The sequence below is a fragment of the Ceratotherium simum genome, chromosome 7, assembly GCF_057802395.1.
Source record: "Ceratotherium simum simum isolate JZ-2026a chromosome 7, ASM5780239v1, whole genome shotgun sequence".
NCBI lineage: Eukaryota > Metazoa > Chordata > Mammalia > Perissodactyla > Rhinocerotidae > Ceratotherium > Ceratotherium simum.
The window spans coordinates 28,458,295-28,481,850 of NC_141906.1; the positions used below are offsets into that span (position 1 = coordinate 28,458,295).

Sequence of the window (23,556 nt, forward strand, 5' to 3'; positions counted from 1 at the left end):
ATACCTGTAGACAGCCCTATTCATAGATTTTTCAGTTTTGTGCAACAAGTAAATTTCTCTTTTGCTTATATTAGATTGAAAAGATTTTCTGTCACAACAAGAGCAAATTCTAAATGAAACCATTACTGAGTGATCATTCACAACAAAGCGAATCACATCATCACTGTACATGGACCACTGCAGCTAATCATTCTTCAAGATAATAATGGTGTGATTTTTTAAATGGATAATCATAAAAATAATCCTTTTAAAATAATTTTAATATTTGTGTGGTGTTTGATAAATTTATCTCCATACTTTGTCATGAGTCAACAATAAAAGAATAGGAGTGGACTTAATACATAAGGAATATGTTTTGAGCCAAGGGAAGTTCAAATGATATCACAACATATATTATATAAATCAAAGTATCATAGTGTCTTGAATAGAGAAAAATGGTAGGAGGACTGAGTCATCAAATGGCACCCAGTAATACAGGCATGCTGAACTTAAAGAGCCTGAGAGAAACTGAGTTTCAGCAAAAAGGTACAATAGTCCCCCCTCATCCGTGTAGGATATGTCCCAAGACCCCCAGGAGATTCTTGAAACCGCAGTTAGTACTGAACCCTATATATACTATGTTTTCTTCTATACATACACACCTATGATAAAGTTTAATTTATAAATTAGGCACAGTGAGAGATTAACAACAATTAATAATAAAATAGAACAATTATAACAATATACTGTAATAAATGTTACCTTAGATCTTAGCAACCTCAGCATATGATTGTTTTTTCTTTCATTATTGAGACCTTTTACCTTTTCACTTAAAGGAAGCACTTTACAGCTTCTCTTTGGCATATCCAAATTGCCAGCATCACTACTCTTGTGCTATGGGGTCATTACTAAGTAAAATAAGGGTTACTTGAACACAAGCACTACGATCTGATAACTGAGATAGCTACTAAGTGACTAATAGGCGGGTAGTTTATACAGAGTGGATATGCCAGACAAAGGGATGATTCACGTCCTAGGTGGAGACTAAGTGAGAAGGCGCGAGATTTCATCACATGCGCAATTTAAAACTTATGAATTGTTTATTTCTGGAATTTTCCATTTAATATTTTCGGACTGTGGTTGACTAAGGGTAACTGAAACGGTGGAAAGTGAAACTGTGGATAAGGAGGGACTACTGTATCATTTTATTGGATCTAATGTTTGCTTTTATTTAATGTATAAATCTGCTTTTGTTTATATTTGTATACAAATTTTATATAGCAACTTAAACCTCATTTTATGTTTGTACACATTCAAATAACATTATAATAAAAATAATTTAAGTCAGCATTGAGGTCCAAGATAAATTATTTCCCTTAAAAGGAATTTGTACATTCCTCAAGTTTGAAAACTACTGCTGTGAGCAGCAAGAAGCCAAAAAAGTCCTGAAGCAGAATGAAATGCTAAGATTTGTCACCCTCCTCTCTTAAGATCCATATCCTTCCCCCAAACTGTCTTTCATCAGAATATTATCTAATTTTCCTTTAATAGTCAGGAAACATTGAAGGCATGGACCATGTCCTATTCATTTTTGCTCACTCCATTGTCTCTAAAATAGAGCTTCATATACAGTGGCATCAACAAGAATTTACTCAAAGAATAACTACTCTAAATGAGGAGTTCCAGAAATGTCCTGATTGTGGGCCTCCAAACAACAACAATCTCCTTAGACAAATATACAGCTCATGGAGACGATTAACTTTTGAAATGCTTGTCAAAAAACAGGCATTCCTCTGGTAGGCACACCTCAGATCTTAGGTTGCTTCTGTCACTCTCACATAAGCTAGAGAAGTTGGAAGGCTGGGCCCTGTCCCTTCATTCTCCTACTGCCCCTACAGTGGAGCCCAGCACATGGTGCAAAGCAGACACTCAGAAAGACATCCTAAATGAAACAAAGTTGAAGGTAAAAATGCTCCAATCTCTCAATGTCCTCAAGAAGCTACTAGAGCTTAGGAGGAAAGTTCTGAAGCTGAAAGACTCTCGAGATAGATTAAACTATTTGCAGAGGCATAGGAAGCGAGAAGGGAAAGGTGCCAGGGGAGGAAATGAGGCAGGTCTAATGCACTCAGATTGCATCCTAGAAGACGAGATTCTATACTATAGGCTTAGGTGGAGGGTGCTTAGTCACTGCTTGGTTAAACTTCTAATACCCAGACTGGAATACATTGGAGGAAAGAGAGGAATTAAATTTCCAAGAGATATATTCAAATCCTAGGATTTGGGAAAAGAGGGCTGACAGAGCTTGGGTTAAAGAAGTGTTGAGGAAAATAGAATGCGTTGGCCTTTTATTCCTGAAAATGAATATATAATCACACACATTACAAATGTGATCATTTACTATGGTCTGGAGTGTCAGGTAATGAAGGCGTAGTAGAGTGACACACAGATATGAGGCAGACAGACAAGTGCTAGCCTGTAAAGTGGAGAACAACACACTCCTGCCTCCACTGCCAAGGAGCTTGGCCTCATCCAGCACAAAGGGGCCTTTCCGTTTGGTGTGTGGAGTGGAAAGAAGGTCACTTTTTTGTTGCTAGAAAGGCATGAGGCCAGCGGTGCTACAAGAGCCTTTTGTCTACTGGGAGGATGCCTTGATACAAGCCTGAGCATAGACCCTTGGCATGGAGGAACCCCTCTATCTGCAACCTACACTGCAGTGGAGACAGGCAGGAGTCACTCTAGACAAGGCTTTCTTAGTTTCTGCACCATTGACATTCTGGACAGAATAATTTTTTTTGTTGTGGGGGGCTGTCCTGTGCATTGTAGAATGTTTAACAATATCCCTGGCATCTACTCACTAAATGCCAGTAGCATGCTGCCAGTCATGACAATCAAAAATGTCTGCACATATTGTCAAGTGTCCCCGAGGGACAGAATTGCCCCAGCTGAGAACCACTGCTTTAACACTACAATAAGTGAGGCAGAGGGTCTATAACGGGGCCACTGTACTCCAATAAGGATGGACTCTGAACAGGCAGGCCCTACATAGCTAAGCTATAGGGAAAGGGATAATGGCTTCAGCATGTCAGGACAAACCTCAAGGCTGTTGTTTTTTGTTTTTTGTGCTCTACATATCATTCTGTTACCTAGGCAGATGCCCTACCTAGGTAGGGCTTGGCAGCATGGTGTTGACCACACAGAGTCACTGCAGTCTGAACAAAGTAAGCCAGGATGAGCTGCATCCTTATCAGAAAGCAATCCTCTATCCCAGCATGACGATCTCACTCAACAGTCAAAGTGTACTCCCTAAGGCTCAAGTGCATAAAAGTTAAATGTCTTGTTCTGCTTTCTCATTCCAAAAGAGAAAATGGGAAGAATCCTTGGGCCAAAGTGAGGAAGAAAGTAACAGCAAGTACAGAGTGCTGTGGCTGTCAGTGAAACGCTACAAAATGTGGCAAGGGGAGCTTAGCATAGATACAGGGTCCAAGTGACTCACGTGTCCAAATCACAGGAGGACATGCAAGCAAGAGACAGTCTTCTAAACTCATGACTGTCTCAGCCCCCCTGAGCCACTCCATGTGGCCCCTAGAGAGATCAAAGACTACAACCCGGGGCAAAATGACAAACAATACTACGCAGAATCAGAGAAGGCCAATCCCTTGGGTTTTCCTCAACAAATAGTCCTTCATAAGAGAAATGCACAAGGTGACTAACTTTGTAGTCTTGAACCTTTTTAATGACATAATCTACCTGTAAAAAATTTCTGAGCACCCATTGCCAATATATGAATATCTGTTTATAAATTAGATTCATGTAGTGACATCAACTATATTGTAAAACATACATAAAAATTTAAAAATGAGATAAAAATAACAGCAATATAAATACAAGCTCTAGTATTTTCTTGTGGCACCCCAGCTGACTGTCTTGTGCAGTTGAAAACCACTGGACTAATAGTCTAACTCATCCCAACACAGATGACCTAAACTTCACAGCTTTGCCTGGAGGCCATCTCTGCTGTAGCCCTTAACTTTGCAGTCTTCATCTAGAATCAGTATCTTGCACTCTTTACTTATTCATCTTTGAACATTGCTGCCAGACTTCCAGGTCTTTGCTATTTCCAGAAAAGTTCTTTTCCCTCTCTTTGGCCTGCTAAACACCAACTAATCCTTAAAACCCAGCTCTACCTCTTCGCTTACGGAAACTCTTTGGAGTCCATTTCAAAATCTCCTCTTCTAGAAAACCTTCAAAATAAGTACTACCTCTCCCTTCTCTGCTTACTTAGCACTTTCTTTATACAGACTTCTAGTCTAACATGTATGTTATATTGTTATTAGTTCATCACATATCTCTCTTCTCCATTATGCTATAAGCAATTTGGTGTTAGGGAACATGTCTTTCCATTTATTTATTCCCCAGTGTCTAACATAGCGCTGGATTATTCTAAGTCCTCTGTAAAGTTTACTGAATGGAAAAAGATCAACATAAATGAATGAATGAACAAATGACAGCAATCTGTAGGTGCTGGATCACTTGTTGTATATCCCATCAGTATTTACATTATGTTTTCTCACTAACAGCATCACTCTCCTCCACAGACTTCTTATAGAAACAGGGGAATTATTTTAAAAAAAAAAAAAAAAGCACTTATGCATATCAGCAGAGAATCCCAGAAATTGATGTTCAGTTAGCTTCTCAGATAGTTAAAGATATATCCTGGCCTCCATTCCATGTTTCATAGATAGAAAGGGGACTGTTCCATTTGAGAAAGATTTTTATATAAAATGAGTAAAACCTCCTGTTTTATTCTGAGATAACCACAAAAAAAACTAAGTTACTCAGGATGGCCAAATCCCTGGGTATTTTAGAACACTGGATTTTTATTGTAGAATATATTAGAAAAAGCACTAGATCTGTAGCTGGAAGACCTTGATTTCTACCCTATCTGCCATGGACCAGCTCGGGTAAATCACTTAACCATTCTGACCCTCATTTAAAACATTTATTTTGTTCTGCTTTGTGCCAGGCACTGGGAACAGAGCAGAACAGAACAGAGACAGAGATCCCTACACCCATGTAGCCTACAGTCTAGCAATACCTATCTCCCAGAGTTGTTGAATTAAATGAGCTCATATGTTTGAAAATGCCTAGGGTTTAATACAAACTCAGTAGTAACTGTTACGTCATACATACATATTCATTAAAAAAGAGGTAGTGTTGAGGACCAGCCAGAATCTACATGGAGAGAGATGCAGCCCCACCAGAGGAAAGAAAGACGAACAAAGACACAGAACTAGAAAGAGTCGGTTCTGTTCAGAGAACACTGACTCCAGTTGTCTGGAGTCCAAAGGTTACGTATAGAGACAAGGAGAGTGAGGCATTGCTGAGGCCAAGTGATAAAATTCCTTGAAAGTAGGTGATCTAAACTCCAAAATCATTTATTCACAGGAAAAAAAAAAAAACATTTATTGAGCACCTACTACTTGCCAGGCACTGCTCTAGGAACTAGGGATACAACAGTGCACAAAACAGAGTCACAGATGCCTGGTGCCTATATTCTGGTGGAGACAAAATAAAACACTATAAACACATAATTATATGTTGGGTAGTGATAAGTACAATGAATAAAAATAAAGCAGGGTAAGAGGATAAAGAGTAGTGTTAGATCAGATCTGATCAGGGAAGGCCTCTCTGAGGAGGTGACATTTGAGCAGAAAATGAAATGAAGGTGTGAGCCATGTGAATACTTGGGTGAAGGCATTCCAGGCAGATGGAACAGTAAGTGTTATTCCCTAGCACCCAAGCTATAGCAATACCTCCAGGGATATATCCAGACAGATCCTTGGCCTTGGCCAATCCTTTCTCTTGCCAGACAAAGAACAAACAGTAAGAAATGGGCTCCTGAGTCAGTATCTCTTTCCTCTAATGGATCAGTGGTGCCTCCAGATGAAGCCCTCACTTACCTTTGTGGTTTCAAACCCACATCCCAAATGAACTATGTCTGGCAGGAAGGTTGCCAGTACCTTCTTTGCCTCTCCTTCACACAGCTGTTAGTCAGTTAGTTGGTCACTCAGTCAGCCTTCAGTCAGCATTTTGCTCAGCCAGTCAGATATAGCACAGTGGTTAAGAATTTGGGTTTTGGAACCAGATGCCTTGGTTTGAATTCGGGATCTGCCTCTTATTAGATGTAAGACCATGGGCAAATTACTTAGCCTTTCTGTGCCTCATTTGTCACCTATAAAATGGTGAGAATCAGAGTTCCCACATCATAAGTGTGTAGTGAAGATATGGGAAGCTCCTAGCATACAGTAAGTGCTAAACAAATATTAGCTATTATTATTATCACCATTCATTTATTCATCCATTCACTAAGCTTTCACTGGCTTCTACTCTAGTAGGTCCTGGGTGAGTTCTAGATACAGAAGTTAATCTGCATGATCTCCATCATAAGGGCTCTCTTCTAGAGAGAGAGAGACATACAAGAAAATAAATGAGTATAACACAGTGTGATAAGTGCTAGATCAGAGGGATATATGGGATGATGTGGGGACACAGAGAACAGAGTGACTGATTGCCACAGTGAGTCAGAAAAGGCATCACAAAGCCTAGCTTCTTATCTGGTTACTCTGGATAGAGAGCACTCCAAGATACCTACAGAATCTTACCAAAGTGGCCTTCCCTAAAGACAGTCTGTGGCCTAGACCTGTGGTTTGTCTCTCTGAGTCGGTCCCTTCTGGCTCTCACTAGCAGTTTGTCATCTGCACCTACAGCAAGGCAGAGGTCTTAGTTTTCTAATGATGTCAATATCAAGCCTTAAACCATCAGTGCAAAAAGAATCTGGCACATTCGCCTAGGCCTCATGTGAAAGGCCCACTAGGCTACCTGGCAAAAGCCAGGTCTCCCAGGCCCAACAGAACATACTATTGAAGACCACCCATAGAGCAACTACATGACTAGCAGAGAGCCAGGTTAGAGAAAGATCAGCAACATGGCTGCAGAGTAGTAAGAGAAACTAGATTTTGGAATGCTGAATGAGCCAAACAACTTGCATAAGATCACACGCTGGCAGATCCAAAGACAAACTTTTGTCTTCCTCATCCCTACTCTGGGCCAAGTCCTGTGCTAAGTGCTAAGCTATAGAATCATATAAGATAATACCAACAGGCAGTCTGGTGGGAAAACAGGCAGGGAACAGATCATTGCAATTAGTGTGCTAAGTGCTGTGATGAGATAAGCCTAAGAGGCTGTGGGAACACAGAAGGCACCCAACCTAGCCTGTAGTTTCCAGGGAAGATTTCCTAAAGAAGGAGATAGTTAAGTTGAGTCTTAATTGTCAAGTAGGATTTAACCAGATCAACAAAAAAGTAAGGAAAGAGAGAACAGTAGATATGAAAGTATTAAGGGATGAAAGAGAGTGACATATCCTAGTAACTGCAGATAAATCAGTAGAGCTACAGACAAGGAGATATGATGAAGAGCAGTAGAAAATTTAAAAATATATGGATCACAGAAATAAGCATGTGCTTGGTATACTAAACTAATCTAGCACAATGCCTGGAGGTATACAAAAGGTACTCAGTTAAAAAACAAAGTTGGGGGCCAGCCCCGTGGCTTAGCAGTTAAGTGCGCACACTCCACTACTGGCGGCCTGGGGTTCGGATCCCAGGCGCGCACCAATGCACCGCTTGTCCGGCCATGCTGAGGCGGCGTCCCACATACAGCAACTAGAAGGATGTGCAACTATGACATACAACTAGCTACAGGGGCTTTGGGTAGAAAAACGGAAAAAAAGGAGAAGGATTGGCAATAGATGTTAGCTTAGGGCCAGTCTTCCTCAGCAAAAAGAGGAGGATTGGCCTGGATGTTAGCTCAGGGCTCATCTTCCTTACAAAAAAAAAACAAACCAAAGTTGGAGGGCTAACATTACCTGACTGAAAGAATTATATAAGACTATTATTCAAAATAGCATGGTATTGACATAAAGGCAGACAAACAGATCAGTGGATCAGAATAGAGCATCCAGAAATAAACGCACATTTATATGGACAAATGATTTTTGACAAAAGGTCCAAGGCGATGCAGTGGAGAAAGAACAAAATTTTCAACAAACAATTCTAGAACAATTGGCACATCCACAAGCACAAAAAGAACTAGAATCCATACTTAACACTATATACAAAAATTAATACAAAACAGATCATAGGCCTAAAGGTAAAACCTAAAACTATAAAAAATAAAACTTCTAGAAGGAAACATAGGAGAAAATGTTTGTGTAAGCCTTGGTTAGGCAAAGATTTCTTATGTGTGACACCAAAAGCATGATCCATAAAAGAACACATTGATAAACTGGGCTTCAGAAAAATTAAAACTTTCTGTTCTTCAAAAGACACTGTTAAGAGAATAAGACAAGCCACAGACTGGGAGAAAATCTTTGCAAAGCATAGCTCTCATAAAGGATTTATATCCAGAATATGTAAAGAACTCTCAAAACTCAACAATAAGAAAACAACCCAATTAAAAAAACAGACAAAAGATTTAGACAGATAATCTACCAAAGAAGACATATGAATGGCAATGTAAGCACATGAAAAGATGCCCAACATCATTAGTCATCAGGTAAATGCAAAATAAAACCACTATGAAATACCGCTACACTAGTAGAATGGCTACAATTAAAGACTGAGCATACCGAGTGTTGGCGAGGATGTGGAGAAACTGAATGTCTCATACGCTGCTAGTGGGAATGTAAAATGACACAACTACTTTGGAAAACAGTTTGACAGTTTCTTAAAAATATATACCTACCATATGATCTAGCCCTTCCACTCCTAGGTATTTACCTAAGAGAAAAGAAAATATATGTCCACACAAAGACTTGTACATGAATGTTTAAAGAAGCTTCATTTGTAATAGCCAAAAACTGGAAACAACTCAAATGTCCATAAGCAGGTGAATGGATAAATAAATTGTGGTATATCTATACAATAGAATACCACTCAGCAATAAAAATAAATGAACTATTTATATATGCAACTACAGGAACGAATCTCAAAATAATTATGCTGAGTGAAAGAGGCCAGATTTTTTTAAGTACGTATTATATTATTCTATTTATATAAAACTCTATAAAATGTCAACTAACCTATAGCGGCTGAAAGCAACTCAGAGGTTGTCTGGGGGGTGGGGGGAAGAAATCACAAATGGCTGTGAGAAAACTTTTAGGGGTGATGAATATATTCACTATCTTGATTGTGGTGATAGTTTCACAGTTGTATACATGTGTCAAAACTTTAAAAATTGTACACTTTAAATATTTACACCTTATTGTATTGTCAATTACAACTTAATAAATCTCTTTCAAAGAAGTTGAGCTAAGGCAGTATTATAGGAGACGCACATAAAATATATTTAAGAGGTAGAATCCTCAGGACTTGGTAACAGAAATAGGTGAGAGATGCTCAATTTCCTTTATTAAATGGGGATACATGTAAGACATTTTACCCTCAAGTAGCTATTTAATATAAATAGAAAAGGACTGTGATAAGTGTTAATTTTTTTCCGATAAAAAACAACTAACATGGATGCAGTGATTTAACATTTATTACAGTCATTTTGTATTTACATCTGAGAGAACAGAAGAGAAAGAAAAGGCCAATTGTATCTTTCTCCCAAAAAATGTAGCAACAACTAATGGCTGAGGTATTTAACTAAATGACTTGAAGATTCACTTAGCAAAGTAATTTTTAAATAGATAAAAGAACAGAATAAGTATATCTCTCATTGGGTTTAAATAAAAGCAAAAAGAGGATGCCAACTCTTTTATATTGATCTGACTTTTGAAACAGTTTAGACAGAAGTCCAATGCAACCTGGTCCCCTTGTGTTATGTCAACAGAGAGAGGCCAGTTCCTCTGGGTTTTCTCTCTAAAAGCCTCCTAGTTCTCCAGTACTGCTGCACTGCTCCTATGAAAAATCTTGTCCTTCTAAGAATGGTAGAGACAGAATTGGAGATCTGTGAGCTTATTTCATTATTTCCAAAAGCCCAGTAGAAAATAAACATTTTCTCAAGTCAAAGTTCAGAGTGACACTAGAATACCAGGTTCTTTTGCTTTTAGCTGGAATCATATTATTTAGTTAGAATGAAAATGATAGTTAAGATGCCTTTGATCCATAAAAATGAGGAAAGAAATTATCACTTAAGAAATATGTTTTGTTTGGCAAAAAGCATCTTTTAAAATCTTGTGTGCAGGAAAGGAGAGAGGAAACAGTAATGATGCACTTTGTTTAGAAGAATGGAAGCCATGCTCTGTAAGAGAATCCTCTTAGGTCAGTGCGTCCCACCACCCCTCACTACAAAGGCACTGTTACTGTTTCCGCTGGCTCAAATATGCAAACAACAATTCTATTTCTCAAAAATTCTACAAAATTCACCTGGTATCTCTTCCTTTGAAGAACTGCCACTCCCCTACCTCACAGAGTCTTAGAGGGATTGGATATTGCAGTACCCCTAACCCCTTCACACACCCTCTCACTATCACTACCCTACATAAATCTGTGATCAAAACTATGCCAATCTAATTCTCCCTCCACCATATCTGACTCTTGAGCAAAGATGCCTAGAGAAGCAAAATGAATGAAGCTGAGACATCTGAGAGGAGCCATTTAGAAAAGACCAATCTCTTAGTCTTTGCTGCTGGGATCCCTGGAGTTGCCCTTGTTCTTGGTTCTTCCGCAGCTCTACTTGTTCAGCTCTACCTTACTTAATTATTTAATTCTGTATATAGTAGCCCCTCCTTATCCATGGTCTCAGTTACCTGTGGTCAACTGCAGGCATCATTTGCTCCTGACATCCAGCTATCAACATCATCGTGGCTCGATGATCCTCCCTCTGACGTATTGTCAGAAGGTCAATAGAAGCCTAACACTACTATTAGTAGCCTATATCATTCACCTCACTTCATCTCATCACATAAGCATTGTATCATCACACATCATCACAAGAAGAAGAAGGGTAGTACTTACTCTTCTACTGTGTACAGCACAATAAGATATTTTGAGTGACAGAGAGACCACATTCACATAACTTTTTGTGTGTGTGTGAGGAAGATCAGCCCTGTGCTAACATCTGCCAATCCTCCTCTTTTTTTGCTGAGGAAGACTGGCCCTGGGCTAACATCCGTGCCCATCTTCCTCCACTTTATATGGGACGCCACCACAGCATGGCTTGCCAAGTGGTGCATCGGTGAGCGCCCGGGATCCGAACTGGCGAACCCTGGGCTGCTGCAGCGGAATGCGCGCACTTAACTGCTTGCGCCACCGGGCCGGCCCCTCACATAACTTTTATAACAGTATATTGTTATAATTGTTCTAGTTTATTATTAGTTATTGCTTTCAATCTCTTACTGCACCTAATTTATAAATTAAACTTTATCATAGGAATGTATGTATAGGAAAAAAACATAGTATTTACGGAGTTCAGTACTATCCACGGTTTCAGGCATCCACGGGGAGTCTTGGAACATACCTCTCACAGATAAGGGGGAACTACTGTAATAAAGAATTTGGCTGGTCTTTGTCTTCAGGTCAATTTCCCTGGTGGTAGAAGTATCTTTGTTATTCATGGTGGGCCCCTTGGATTACACTTGAGTTCGTGCTAATGAAATGACTCTGGATGGGGGCTAATCAGGAGAAAGACCAACCATGTGACAAGAGGATTGGGGCTTTGAGGCAGGTGATATCAGCCCAACCTTCGGGAAGGAAAAGGGGGCTGGTGATCATGTGGCCAACGATTCAATCAATCATACCTGTGTAGTAGGACCCCAACAAAAACTCTAGACACTAAAGCTAAGCTGAGCTTTCTGGTTGGCAAACACATTGATGACTGATGTGCTGGGAGGGTGATATGCCCTGATTCATGGGGAGAGGTCACAGGAGCTCCACATTCAGGACCCTACTAGACCTCACCCTATGGGTCTCTTCTTTTGGCTTGTCCTAATTTTTATCCTTTATAATAAAATTATAATAATAAGTATAGCACTCTCCTGAATTCTATGAGTCATTTAGCAAATTATCAAACCTGAGGGGACAGTGGGGAACCCCTGATTTTCTGCTCAGTTGGTCAGAGCACAAGTGGTCTGGGAACACCCAGAGCTTATGGCTAGTTTGGTGTCTAAAGTGAAGGTAGGGCCGGCCCCGTGGCTTGGCGGTTAAGTGCGCACGCTCCACTGCTGGCGGCCCGGGTTCGGATCCTGGGCGCGCACCAGCGCGCTGCTTCTCCGGCGGTGCTGAGGCCGCGTCCCACATACAGCAACTAGAAGGCTGTGCAACTATGACATACAACTATCTACTGGGGCTTTGGGGGAAAAAATAAATAAATAAAAATAAAAAATAAAAAAAATTTCTTAAAGTGAAGGTAGTCTTGTTGGGGACTGCGCCCTTAACTTGTGAAGTCTGCACTAACTCTGGGTAGTTAGTGACAGAACTGCATTACATTATTTCACTTAATCACTCTCTATGCCTCATTTTCCTCATCTTTAAATGGAGACAATCAGGGGGGCCGGCCCCATGGCATAGCGGTTAAATGCGCGCACTCTGCTGCTGGCGGCCCGGGTTCGGATCCCGGGCGTACACTGACACACCGCTTGTCAAGCCATGCTGTGGTGGCGTCCCACATAAAGTGGAGGAAGATTGGCATGGAATGTTAGCTCAGGGCCAGTCTTCCTCAGCAAAAAGAGGAGGATAGGCATGGATGTTAGCTCAGGGCTGATCTTCCTCACTAAATAAATAAATAAATAAATAAATAAATAAATAAATAAATAAATAATGGAGACAATCATAGTATTTATACTTCACAAGTATATTCTCCTTGTGAGAATAAATGAGTTAATATATGTAAAGCACTCAGAACAGTGCCTAGCATATATTAAACACTATATAAATATTAGAGTAGTTTTTGAGTTGTTGTTGTTTTTATTATTAAAGTCCAGAGCTTGCTAATGTATAGATTATCAGACTTTTCAGCTAAAATCTAAAGAACACAGAAAAGACTAGCTCCCAACGTTAGTTAGAAAATATTAATCTAATCGTATAGGTGGTACTGACATTAGCCAGCTAATGTTCTGAACACAAATGACTACTGCTGATACCTACATCATCTAGCAAAACTCAGAGCAGCCAGTTTAAGCCAGTGCCCGAATATCACATGCTTTTTGCAGCTCTGGAAATCATCACTCCAAAGAGATTAGGGGCCTTGCTCCGAATAATGAAGCAAATTCTTGGGAGGAATAGTACACGAGAAGATTTTCACTTTCAGTTTGTCAAACCACCAAGCCTGACACATGGTGAGCAAATCCTAAAATGGTACATATATATCACTTCTCAGCTTAGCTATGAGCTACATCACCGTGCACTGAAATGTTTTTCTCTGCTCATCAGTAATGGGTACCAACTCCTCAAAACTCACTCCATCTTCCTGTCATTTAGAACATGCTTGGAAGTGTTCCAAATAGCTGCTGAAACCAGAAATAAAGTTCTTACCAGAAAATTGTCTTGGGCTGTTTTCTAGTATTATGATTCAGACCCTCTGTTTCTGCCCTCTCTTGAGCACTTTCCCTTCCCAGCTACTTTATGTGAGGTTTCAGAGAAGGCCAGGAATGCTCTCCCTGCCATCTTTCATTCTAAGTTGCTACTTATGAAACCCACTCTTAAAACCCAGGCGCCATGTCCTCATGTTATTACAGAAAAAGAAGAAAACTAAAATTAAATCATACAGATAGAATATTTTTCCAGGCAGTGCTGGTATAATTCCAAAGATAATTTCACTGCTTGATCTCTCATCAGTAGACAGCCTGAGTTGCTCAGGAGCTGTTAAACAAAAGTGCCCACAAGGAACTCAGCTTCTAAAGATGTCCAGAAAGCTGACGATATAGCTAACTTACGCTTCCTCTAAATAGATAAAACATAGAGTTAACAAGAAGTATCAGCCTCTCCATCCTAGAACCAGGATTAGAATCCAGGTCTTCCTGCTTCAAATCTATTGTTCTCCATCTACATTATAGATGATCCCTTCCAGATCTAAAATTCTATAATCCTAGGTAAGAATTTAAACAAAAATAGAAAGTAGCTCATTCCTACAAAAACTGGTCCTCTCTACCACCAGACCAGTGCTTTCAACAAAGATGGTATAGAAAAACATTGGCCTAGAGAGCAGAAGGCCCAGGTCTAAGTCCTGTCTCCACTACTTACTAAAAGCACTACAATGAACAAGTAACTTTATAAATCTGGGCCTAATGTTCCTCATCTGCAAAACCAGGGACCCTGGTGGTCACTTATATTTAACCCTTCTTGGCATCAAGACCTACCCCAAGAGACCCTAGGAAGAGATAACTTCCAATCTTGTTAGTATCAAAGGAAGTTCTAGCCACAGATACAAAAGGAGAGAGGACTAAAGCATTGTTTTTCCCTTCCGTGTCAAGTCTCACACAATTAGACATGCTCTTTCACTCAGAACTCTGAAGCAAATGCTCCAGAAAAAAGTGGCAGTCATGGTTTAGCAGTTTTACACATGAAAAAGATCTGAAGTTTTAATTTAATAAGTTCAACATGAGTCAGCAGAGTGATGTGACTTCTGAAGGCACCAGTATCTAATCAGACTGCATTAACAGACGCACAGGGTCCAGAACTGGGAGCTGATGGTCCTGCTCAATTCTGTGCTGATCAAACCACACCTGGGGGTCTGTGTGCAACTCTAGGAGCCCTGATCTAAGAAAGACATTAACAAAAGTGTCCACAAGTAGGAAACCAAGATGAGAAGGAGACTGAAAAAAAAATGTTTTCTACTGTACTTTGGTTACCAGGGGCAGTGAGGGTGGCGGGTAGGGGGTGGGCACAAGGGGTGAAGGGAGTCATATATATGGTGATGGACAAACAAAAATGCACAACCCAAAATTTCACAATGTTAAAAACCATTAAAACATCAATAAAAAAAATATATTAAAAAAAAAATGTTTTCTTCAAAGAACTAGGGCTATTTAACCTAGAAAAGAGAAGACTCAGAGGAGAGTCTATCTGTACTTCCACCTAATCTTTGAATCATCTAGGACTCAGCAGAGCCAGGACCAAATGGAGAGCTACAGAAGAAAGGGGCTGCCTCAAAAGGCCAGCAACTTCCCTACCTGGAGATGAAGCAGCCAAAGCTGGGAGATTCCTATGGGGATGGGGGTGGGGGGAGCTGATGGGGAGAGGGGTAGGGATAGGATGGAATTCAATAAGAATTCTAATGAAGAACAGCTCCAACTCTGTTGAGAGCATCTTCCCCCCATCCCCAGCACAGTGACTGTATTCAGTCTTATTCAGTGACTGTATGTAGAACCATTTCAATAACTTGCTCTTTACTAATCATTTTATTATACTCATGTCCTTTTAAGGCCAAGTTGCTGCCCAGCTTCCCTCTTCTCTCAATTCTCCAGCAACTAGGATTGATAACCAGGCTGTGTATTACCTTCTGAAGACTTCCATGCCTTCCACAGGTCCTCCACGCTGATGAGCTTATCTTCACCATGGAAGGTGCTGTGTTTCACTGTCGGGTCATGGTAATTGAGGTCTTCCCTCAGGAACTGCAAAGGAAAAGTACACAAGTCACAAGAAATACCGGGGAGCCAGTCCACCAAGATCTCCACACAGATCATGTAGCTATCCACAGCACATCCCATCTACCCAGTGCACAAATGTATCAGACCATTCATGTATCCTTCCATGTACATATGTCCTAGCTGCCAACTAGACTGCCTTTTCTTCTTTGTTATATGTTTCACTTGAAAAAATAAATATGAATAAGAAAGTCCTTCTTCATATTTTTTTAATTATGGGAAGATAATAAAGGACAGTTAACTGGAATTCAGTAAGCTGGAAGAGGGAAGAAGGAAAGGGAGGAAGAATTAACAACTTTTGAGCACTTATTTATACACTAAGCAATATTTCAAGAACTTCTACAATATTTTCCCATCTAATCCTCACAACCAATGAATTATCAGACCTATTTTACAAATGAGAACAGTAATACTCTCAAAGATGATACAATTTGCCCAAGATCACATTAAGTTTAGAGAAGTTAAATTACTTGCTGGGATGATTTTAAAATACGTCCACAATTCTTTGACAATCCTCCCACAAAAGGTGAATTCCCCTCCCCTTGAATATAGGCTGACAGTGACTCACCTTTTAACAAACAGAATGTGGCAGCAGTGATGTCGAATGACTTCCAAGGCTAGGTTAGAAAAAGCAATACAGATTCCACAGGGCTCTCTCCTCTTTGGGACACATGCCTTGGGAGCCCTGAGCCAACATGTAAGAAGCCTGGCTACCCTGAAGCTACCATGCTGGAGAGATCATGTGGAAAGACTATATAGAGATAGAGAGAGATGTCTGAGCAGCCCTAGCTGTTTGAGTCTTCCAGCCCAGGAGTTAGACATGTGAGTGACTGAGACTTCAGGTGATTCCAGCCCTCAGCTTTTGGGTCACTTCATCTGATGCCAAGTGGACACAGATAAGCTGTCCCTGCTGAGCCATGCCCAGATTGCAGATACATGACAAAATAAATCTTGTTGCTGTTTTAAGCCACCAAGTTTTGGGGACGTTTGTTATGCAGCATTAGATAACTAAAACATCTGCTCAAGGTTACAGCTGATAAGTGATGGAGTTAGTATTCCAACCCAAGATATCTGACTTTATAGTCCAAATTTTTCCCCTGCACTGCATATGCTGTCCTTTAGTTATCTGGATTTTTTTCATAATATACTTTTATAAGAAAAAAGAAAAATAAAAGATATCAAAGCTTTTAGAAATTTAACTGGTAATTAACTTCATAGATACTCATTCACCCTAATCCTTAACCTCATTAGTATGTACAAGACTGAACAATGATCACTGGTTTCCACAGAACTTCAAACATCAAAGTAATATGCAATTCTGATCACTACTCTCATAAGAACACATTTTAGTAGGATTTTCAGAAAACGTCATTTATCCATCTTTCATTATCCCCAGGGTCTAGGGAAGGGTCTGACCCAGAGTAATGTCAGTAAATGTTGTTGACTAAATGAATAGACGGTTGACAGAATGGTCCCCGATTCCCTAGACCCATCATCAAGGGGTGATTTCCTCCACAGAGTTTTGCAGACATTAAGACATCTGGGCTTAATGACTCAGGAGAGAAGTTTGAAAAGTCCACACTGGAGCACTCTCAGCCTCGTGAGAGTATAGGCCGCTGAGCAAAAGTAACCTGACAATGTCCACAACTATAACGCAGCACTGTCCAATACAACTTTCTGCAATGATGGAAATGTTCAGTATCTGTCCTGTCCAGTCACCACTAGGCACATGTGGCTACTGAGCACTCATAATGTGACTAGCATGACTAAAAATTTGTTTTAATTAATTTACATTTAAATTTAAATGGCCACATGTAGCTAATGCTTACATATTTGGAGTGCAGCTCTAATACATTCTACTACGTGGAGTATAGGTATGGCCTAGCTACACTCCCACGGAGGCTAGAATGGTGTAGGGAAGACCTCTGGTGAGATGAGTTGCTGAGAGCAGTGCTCACGAGCATAGCTTTAACAGTTTAAACAGTTAAACAGTCTGGAGCCGGCCCAGTGGCATAGTGGTTAAGTTTGCGCACTCCACTTCAGCAGCCCAGGGTTTGCAGGTTCAGATTCTGGGTGTGGACCTACACACCGCTTATCAAGCCATGCTGTGGCAGGAGTCCCACATATAAAGTAGAAGAAGATGGGCACAGATGTTAGCCCAGGGCCAATCTTCCTCAGCAAAAAGAGGAGGATTGGCAACAGATGTTAGCTCAGGACTAATCTTCCTCACACAAATAATAATAATTAAAAAAAAAAAGTTCTTTGTGCTCTCTGGCCAAAAATTCTGAGAGCAGAAATTCATTCACTCCTTTATTCAACAAATATAAGATTTTTATGTACCCGGTATAGTTTCAGCCTAGAAATGCAGTAAGTAGTAAACAAAACAGAAACAAATCCTCATTGAGCTAATACCCTATTTGGGTGAGAGAGACAATAATTTCTTTAAAGCAGGGAAGGGGAATAGGGAATGCCAAGGGTAGTGGTATTAGTGGCTTGTCATTTTAATTAGAGGAGTCAAGGAAGGTCTCATTAAGAAGGTGACTTTTAAGCAAATATCTGAAGGAGACGCTGGAGAAAGGCAGGCAGAATAACCGAAAGAAGAGTATCCTGAGAACAGGGAATGGCAAATGCAAAGGCCCTGAGGCAAGAACATACTTGGTATGTTCAAGGAACAGCAAGGAGGCCAGTGTGGCTGAAGAGAAATGAGTGAGGTGGTGACTAGCAGGAGATAAACTCAGGGAAGCAGCAGGGGGTCAGATCACAAAGGTGCTTGTAAGCTATATAAGGACTTTGACTTTTACTCTGAGATGGAAACTGCTGGAGGAATTTGAACAGACATGTGACATGATCATATTTACATTTTTTAAAGAATTTCTCTGAATGCTGTGTTGAGAAGCAGACTATAGGAGGGCAAGGGCAGATGCAGGGAAACCACTCAGGTGGCTGTTGCAATAATGGTAGGTATGAGCTAATAGTGGCTTGAAACAAGGTAGGAGTGTGGGGGTAACGAGAAGTTGTTAGAGTTTGGCTATATTTTAAAGAGATCAAATCAGCAATCCTCATGATTTTTTAGTTTTGATTCATCAGGTCCTTTAAGGAATATCCTATTTTGGTCTTCCTAGGCTATAACCCAGGACCTCTTAATCTAAGACTAGAGAAACATGTATCATACACAGGCCTTAGGAGCAGAAATACCAAAATCTCCAAGGAAGGGGATTTTCTGCCATTACCAGCTAACTCCAGGAAACCACCTGATGAGACACACCAGCTGCTTATAGGGAACCAACAGGACATAGACTGCTTTTTATAGCCAAATCTCATCACTGAGGTATATGGAGAGCAGAGACGTTCACGGGAAGAAAGTACAAGAAGGCTCTGCACAGGGGCTCACATACAGGCACTATTGGTGCCACAAAGCATGCAAAGAAGGAGTGGGGTCAGGAAGCAAGGCCAGCCAGAAGACGGTGCCACGTGACGAATGTGAGCTGACAGAAGCTCTACCTGAAGGAAGGGCCTGATGCTGAGTGGAACCTCTCTAGAGAAGAAAGCAGTGGGACTTAAAGAGTAGGAAAGGCAGTGTACTATAAATATAAAGAGTTCAGAACCCATAGAAACAGACCCTTACTTCCTGTGTGACTTCTGGGCAAGCTACTTAGCCTCTCTGAGCCTGTTTTCCTCTCAAAATGAGGGCTAATTATCCCTCTCATTCGAGTGTAATAAGGATTTAATGAGACATGTTTGCAGAAGTCATAAACTGCCTTTGCCTCTGTCTTTTAATGGCTCTCGGAGCACTTTATAAATTGAATATATTTAAAAATCAAATCTCAAACAAAAATAGCTTTTCAGGCTATCTTAAAAAAAAAAAAAAAAAAACCTAAAGATCTAGGACACTGAACTCCAGTGACAACTTTAGAATTTTATTTAGGAGAGGCTTAAGGGTTGCAATTTGATTGGAAAGGGGAGGATGGTAGCTAAGGGACTTGTCATGAGGTTGTGTTTGCACAGCAAGCACATTGTTTTTATGCAGACTGTTCATTACAAATTAATTTAAAAATGCAACATTTTACGAAGATGTTTTTTATTCACATTTTACTCAAAATTAAGAAAAAAAATTGTCCACATCAAAGAATATTATATATATAGGATAAATATATATATAAAATATATATATATTTGGGGCAGCTTGGAAATGGGGGAGTTAGTGCTAAAGGAGATCATGAGGGCCTCAAGCCCCACCTCCTGGCACCACTCCTGGCTTCACAGATCTACCCGGCAACAATTTGCCAGAGCTGAGCAGCAGCTGCCCCCCCCATGAAGAGGCATGTGCTCTCAAGTTCACCACAGCTCCCACCACTCACAAATTTATGCATATGCACTTATACAGCCCACATTCCTCCGTTATGATGCCCCCAGCCCCTCAGAGGCACAGAACTTGTGATTCCTGAGGTTTACAAAAGCATTCTGTAAGTTTTAAAGCACAACTCAAATGTTAGGTGTGATTGTAACTGGAAGGAGCGTGAGAAAAGGATATGAAAATAAGAGAAAAAGCTTCTTGATCAAAGGTGACTCTTCTGGGCTCCCACAGCCCCTGTGTAACCCTTATCAGTCTTGTTATGTGTCTATCTCCCTAACAAACCATATACCCTCTGACGGGAGGTCCCAGTTACCCAGCTATAAACACAGCATACGAGAATGTTGTACTGAACCAGAACTCTCACGTCCAATATACTTGAGGTAAGCATCACCACATATTACTTTGAACGCTGTCCCACATCTAGTTAATAGCTAAAATCTGATTTAAGACAAAGTTTAAAAGCAACAAAAAGCAAAAACAAAACCAAACCAAAGGGGCAACTTTTGGCTCCCGCAACAGGGATTTACTAATTCAGACTCCAAACAAGCAGCTCTTCTCTCAGGAAGGCCTAAGGAGGCTCCCTAAAAGTCTTGCCTTACCACAGGGAATGCAGCACTGGCTAGAGCTGCAGCTCATTAGCTCTCTGAAGAGGCAAGGGCCCAGCTGTCACTAGGTATATTTAGCTCTATGAGCTCAGGAAAGTGATCTCCCTGGCAGCGGCACAAAGCATGCAACCCATCCCAAGTGAAGCTGTAGTGAAAGGGTGTGGGTGAGAGCAGACAGGAGGGGAGACATCTCTCTAGAATTCCCAAGAAAACAGGCCCAACTTCCATGTCTCCCAAACCAAACCACACCACCTCCACTCCTACTCCCCACCACACATAATATTTAGAACTCACAAAACTCATGCCCAGATCAAAGAAGCTTCCCAACTCTTGTCCACCTCTTGAACATCTAGCAAGGACCCGCATTTTAGCTACAACAGCTCTGAATACCATTTATACAGAGTGCTGGCACATGGACGTCTCAGTGGTGAAGTATCTGTCCCCAGTGAGATCAGAAGCTATTCCTGAAGGGCAAGGAGAGAACAGTCATTTCTCACTCACCTTTGTAAATCTAGTCTCACTTCTGCCAGTCCATCTACCACACTAGTCACCAGAATAACCTTTGTAAAGTACAGATCTAACTATACCAACACACCTACTTAAAATCTCATGGCTCCCCATCACCTACAGAACAAAGCCTTAGCTTCTTGGCCTCACATTCAAGGCCTTTTACAATCTGGCCCATAGACTAACTTCCCAGTCAGCTTCCTGGCCACTCTCCCTCCCTACCAGATACCTACACTCCAGATCAGAGGTGAGGAAACTATGGCCATGGGCCAAATCCAGCTTGCTGCTTGTTTTTGTAAATAAAGTTTTATTGGAACACAGCCAGACTCATTCATTTATGTACTGTCTATAAATGCTTTCATGCTACAAAGGCAGAGTTGAGTTGTTGTGACAGAGACTGTATGGCCAGCAAAGCCTAAAGTATTGACTATCTGGCCCTTTAGAGAAGTTTGCCAATGTTTCCTCTAGACACACCAAGCCACTTCAGGCTCTTTGAACAAACCATGCTTTTTTATACCTCTAAGACTTGACACAAGAGGCTCCATTTAAAATGTTTTCTCCCACTCTTTGTCTACTAAAGAAAAAGTCACTGCCTTTCTGAAGTTTTCCAGATCTCTCTCAGACAAGTTAATTGCCCTATCCTATTTGTTCTCTTAGTTCTCAGGGTATACATCTATGACAGAACTTACCCCATTATACCATAATTACTATTTAATTACCCCCTCTTACTCTCCCTAAGCAACTCAAATATAGAAACTGTATTTTGTCATTTATCTCTTTATCCAGCACCTTGCAAATTCTCTGGAACACCTAAATGAATAATTAATTTAGCTCCGTAAGCCCATCCCCAAGAATACGGCCTGGCACAAAGCAGGGTATGTGGTTATCAAATAACTGAATAAGTGTCTCCCACTTGAGTTTGCCCTACAACACCCAGCAGAGTGCTTAGTTTACAACAGCTAGTCATTGACATATTGACATATTATGTCTACTATACAGAAGAAAAAAAAATGTCCTCAAATTGTTAGCCAATCTAAAACAAAGATATTCACCTAGGGGCCATAGGGTTACACTGGCTTGGATTCAGTGTAGCATGATGGTTTAGAGCTTGATTCTAGAGCCAGGCTGCCTGGGTTTGAATCCTGGTTCTACCACTTGCTTTCAGTGTATCATGCACATCATTTATAAAATGGAAATAACAATAGTACAAAACTTCATAATACCCTCATGTTGAGGGTATTATAAATGAGTTAATTCATATAAAAAAACTTAGAATAGTGCCTGGCACAAAATAAGCTCTCACGTATGAATTAAGCTCTCCTAAATATTAATATATTTAATATATTATAATATAAAGATACTAAGAATGTGCAATCCTGGAGCCCACTATTACAGTGATGCTGATCTCTCATATGTAAAGGAGACCTATAGAGGAGGTAGAAGGTAGATATTTCCTAAGTGCTTGCTATACAAAGGCCAAGTGCCAAGATCAGCAATAGAGATAACTAAGATGAGGCACTGTAATTTACTGATCTTTAAGGTCCTTTCTGTTCTACTCTATGATTCTTACTTTTAAAGCTTTAACTCCATTTAAAATTGAAATTCTACAATCTGATGCAAGACTCTGTATGAGCTGGCCCCTACCTGCCTTCTTTGCCACATCAGCTGCCACTTCCTCTCATCCGCAATGATAATGAATTACTTGAAATCCCCTGAAAGTACCAGGCTCTTCACCAGACCAATGTCTTTGCACATGCTATTTCCTCACCTAAAACACTCTCCTTCTTCTCCTGATCACTCCTAGTCATTTCTTCAGACCCAGATTACATGTCAGCTACTCTGTAGATATATAAAACTAACTTATGTCTTCCTCTTCTGTGACTCCATCACAGTGTTCACTTATCCTACTGCAGTACCTTCAACTGTTTACATGGCTGTTTCCACCACTAGAGGAACTTCTTCCAAGGCAGCAACTTCATCTTTCCTTTTACTCCTATACATCCAAGCTCCCAGCACATATGCAGATACAAAGGATCCCTCTGAGGTCAATGATAAAGCTCAGTCCTTGCCATGGAATCATCCTTAATGTCATCAGACTATGACATTGAGCACATGACACAGGTCAAATCCTAGAGGCAGCACCTAAGGTTGCAGCCTTACTAGGTACCTGGCCAGAACAGCAAAGACTGGGGAACTCTGAAATCTCCAGTCTTGCAAACTATCAGGACCAAAGTATCCAAGCTAGCCAAGAACCACTGGCTGGGGAGTCTTTGTCTTATGAAAGGAGGATAGAAATAGAGCACTAATTTAAAAATATTTCCAGAGAGAGAAGGGATTATCTTCTTAATTGGGGTCAATACTGCCACATTTACATGGGATGAAAACACAGCGCTGGACAGAATGCATTATGGGTAAGAACATTTTAAAAAATTAATGAGTTAGAGGGGACTTCCGGCTTGTCAGTATGA

General features: G+C 40.5%; 1 protein-coding gene across 4 annotated transcripts in view; it reads right to left on the reverse strand.

Annotated features, from left to right (window-relative positions):
- Positions 1-23,556, reverse strand: part of STIM1 (stromal interaction molecule 1) — a 183,894-nt gene that overhangs the window by 38,812 nt on the left and 121,526 nt on the right. For all 4 annotated transcript variants that reach the window (XM_087433355.1, XM_087433356.1, XM_014790239.2 and 1 more), the window contains one exon: positions 15,475-15,589. In XM_087433355.1, coding sequence (XP_087289481.1) covers positions 15,475-15,589 — 115 coding nt within the window. The remainder of the gene's footprint in view (positions 1-15,474; positions 15,590-23,556) is intronic.